Source organism: Aplysia californica, unplaced genomic scaffold (genome assembly GCF_000002075.1).
Source record: "Aplysia californica isolate F4 #8 unplaced genomic scaffold, AplCal3.0 scaffold01405, whole genome shotgun sequence".
Lineage (NCBI taxonomy): Eukaryota > Metazoa > Mollusca > Gastropoda > Aplysiida > Aplysiidae > Aplysia > Aplysia californica.
Genome location: NW_004798675.1, coordinates 91161 through 92465, shown reverse-complemented (window position 1 = coordinate 92465; position 1305 = coordinate 91161). Strand labels below are relative to the sequence as shown.

The window sequence follows — 1305 nt, the reverse complement described above, 5'->3', positions numbered from 1 at the left end:
ACTCTCTCTCTCTCTCTCTCTCTCTCTCTCTCTCAGCTCCCTCTTTCTCATTGTTATTATCATCACCATTATTATTATTATTATTACTATCATCATCATCATCATCATCATCATCATCACCATCACCATCATCATCGATACGAGTTACATGCCTATTATCATCATTATAATGGAGCAAAATGCTATTCAGTCGCTCAACATCCCTTTGGTTTCATGCGGGGAAACTGAGATCAGGAATCCTTGCATTGAGGCCCTTTGAAGAGAAAGGGCAGACTGATGCCAGCGTCGTTGATGTTGTTGTCTCCTGTGATGAGCCTCGCGGCGTCGGAGGCGTAGAAGGCGACTATCTCAGCGACATCTTCCGCCTCTCCGTAGATGCCAAGAGCGGACATGGCAGCACCCGCCTGCAGGAGCTGGATAGTATAAAAAATACATTTTTTTTAAAGTTTTAGTTTTAGTAGAGGCTTTACGGCTCTCGCAACTGCATAGGGTCATATGAGCGCCATTTTTTAAATGGGGGGAGAGGGGTGTATGGGGAGCGAAAAAACGAATAATAATAATAATGATGCTTATATTTTTCAAAAATTGTCCCTGTAGACCAAGTGGGCATTCTGAAATAATATCAACTCCCTCACAAGCATACAGTGCAAGTAGCCACTTTTTTAAACTGTGGAATGTACTTACTCCACTTCAGGGAAGACCACCTCTTTTCTCGAACTATCGAACTATACACTCTCATGGCAGATAATAAGAAATGAACAAATCTGTATCAAAATCCCACTGACTAATATCGAAGTAATCTTTTCCCACTCTCTCGACCAGTCCGCGGGGTTTCGGGAGGAGGGGGGGGGGGGGCATCCCCCAGCAATCCCAAACTGAAATATTTTTTTTTGAAGTCTGGAGAGTCCAGGGATTTAATTTTTTTTTTTGGAGGGGTTCATCATCATCATCATCATTGCCTTTCTCACCCTGGATCAGGATATAGGCCACGAACAAACACTCTCCACCTTTCCCTACCCTGGGCTAGTCGTTTGATGTCACTCCCTGTCTTCCCTCTTTACTGCACATCCATTTCTGTGACTCATCTACAGGCTCCACGAGGTCTTCCCCTTGATCTTTTACCCTGTGGGTTCAAAACTAACACTTTCCTGTTCAAGGGGTAACGACTCCCTTTTTTCCCCCATAATTTGATGTTGTGAAATTAGGTTGGAATTTTTCTTGAAAACAATTCATTTGCAACAGTTTTTTAGGCCGTATTATGTTTGATCTGCAGGAATCTTTGGGTTTTTTTATGCAGCCGTTTGA

General features: G+C 43.0%; 1 protein-coding gene across 1 annotated transcript in view; it reads right to left on the bottom strand.

Annotated features, from left to right (window-relative positions):
- Nucleotides 1-97: 97 nt before the first annotated feature.
- Nucleotides 98-1305, bottom strand: part of LOC106013875 (uncharacterized oxidoreductase MexAM1_META1p0182) — a gene marked incomplete in the record, with an annotated part of 8901 nt that continues 7693 nt past the window's right edge. The window contains 1 exon segment of the mRNA XM_013090668.2: nt 98-413. Within this exon segment, the coding sequence (XP_012946122.1) occupies nt 231-413 (183 nt within the window).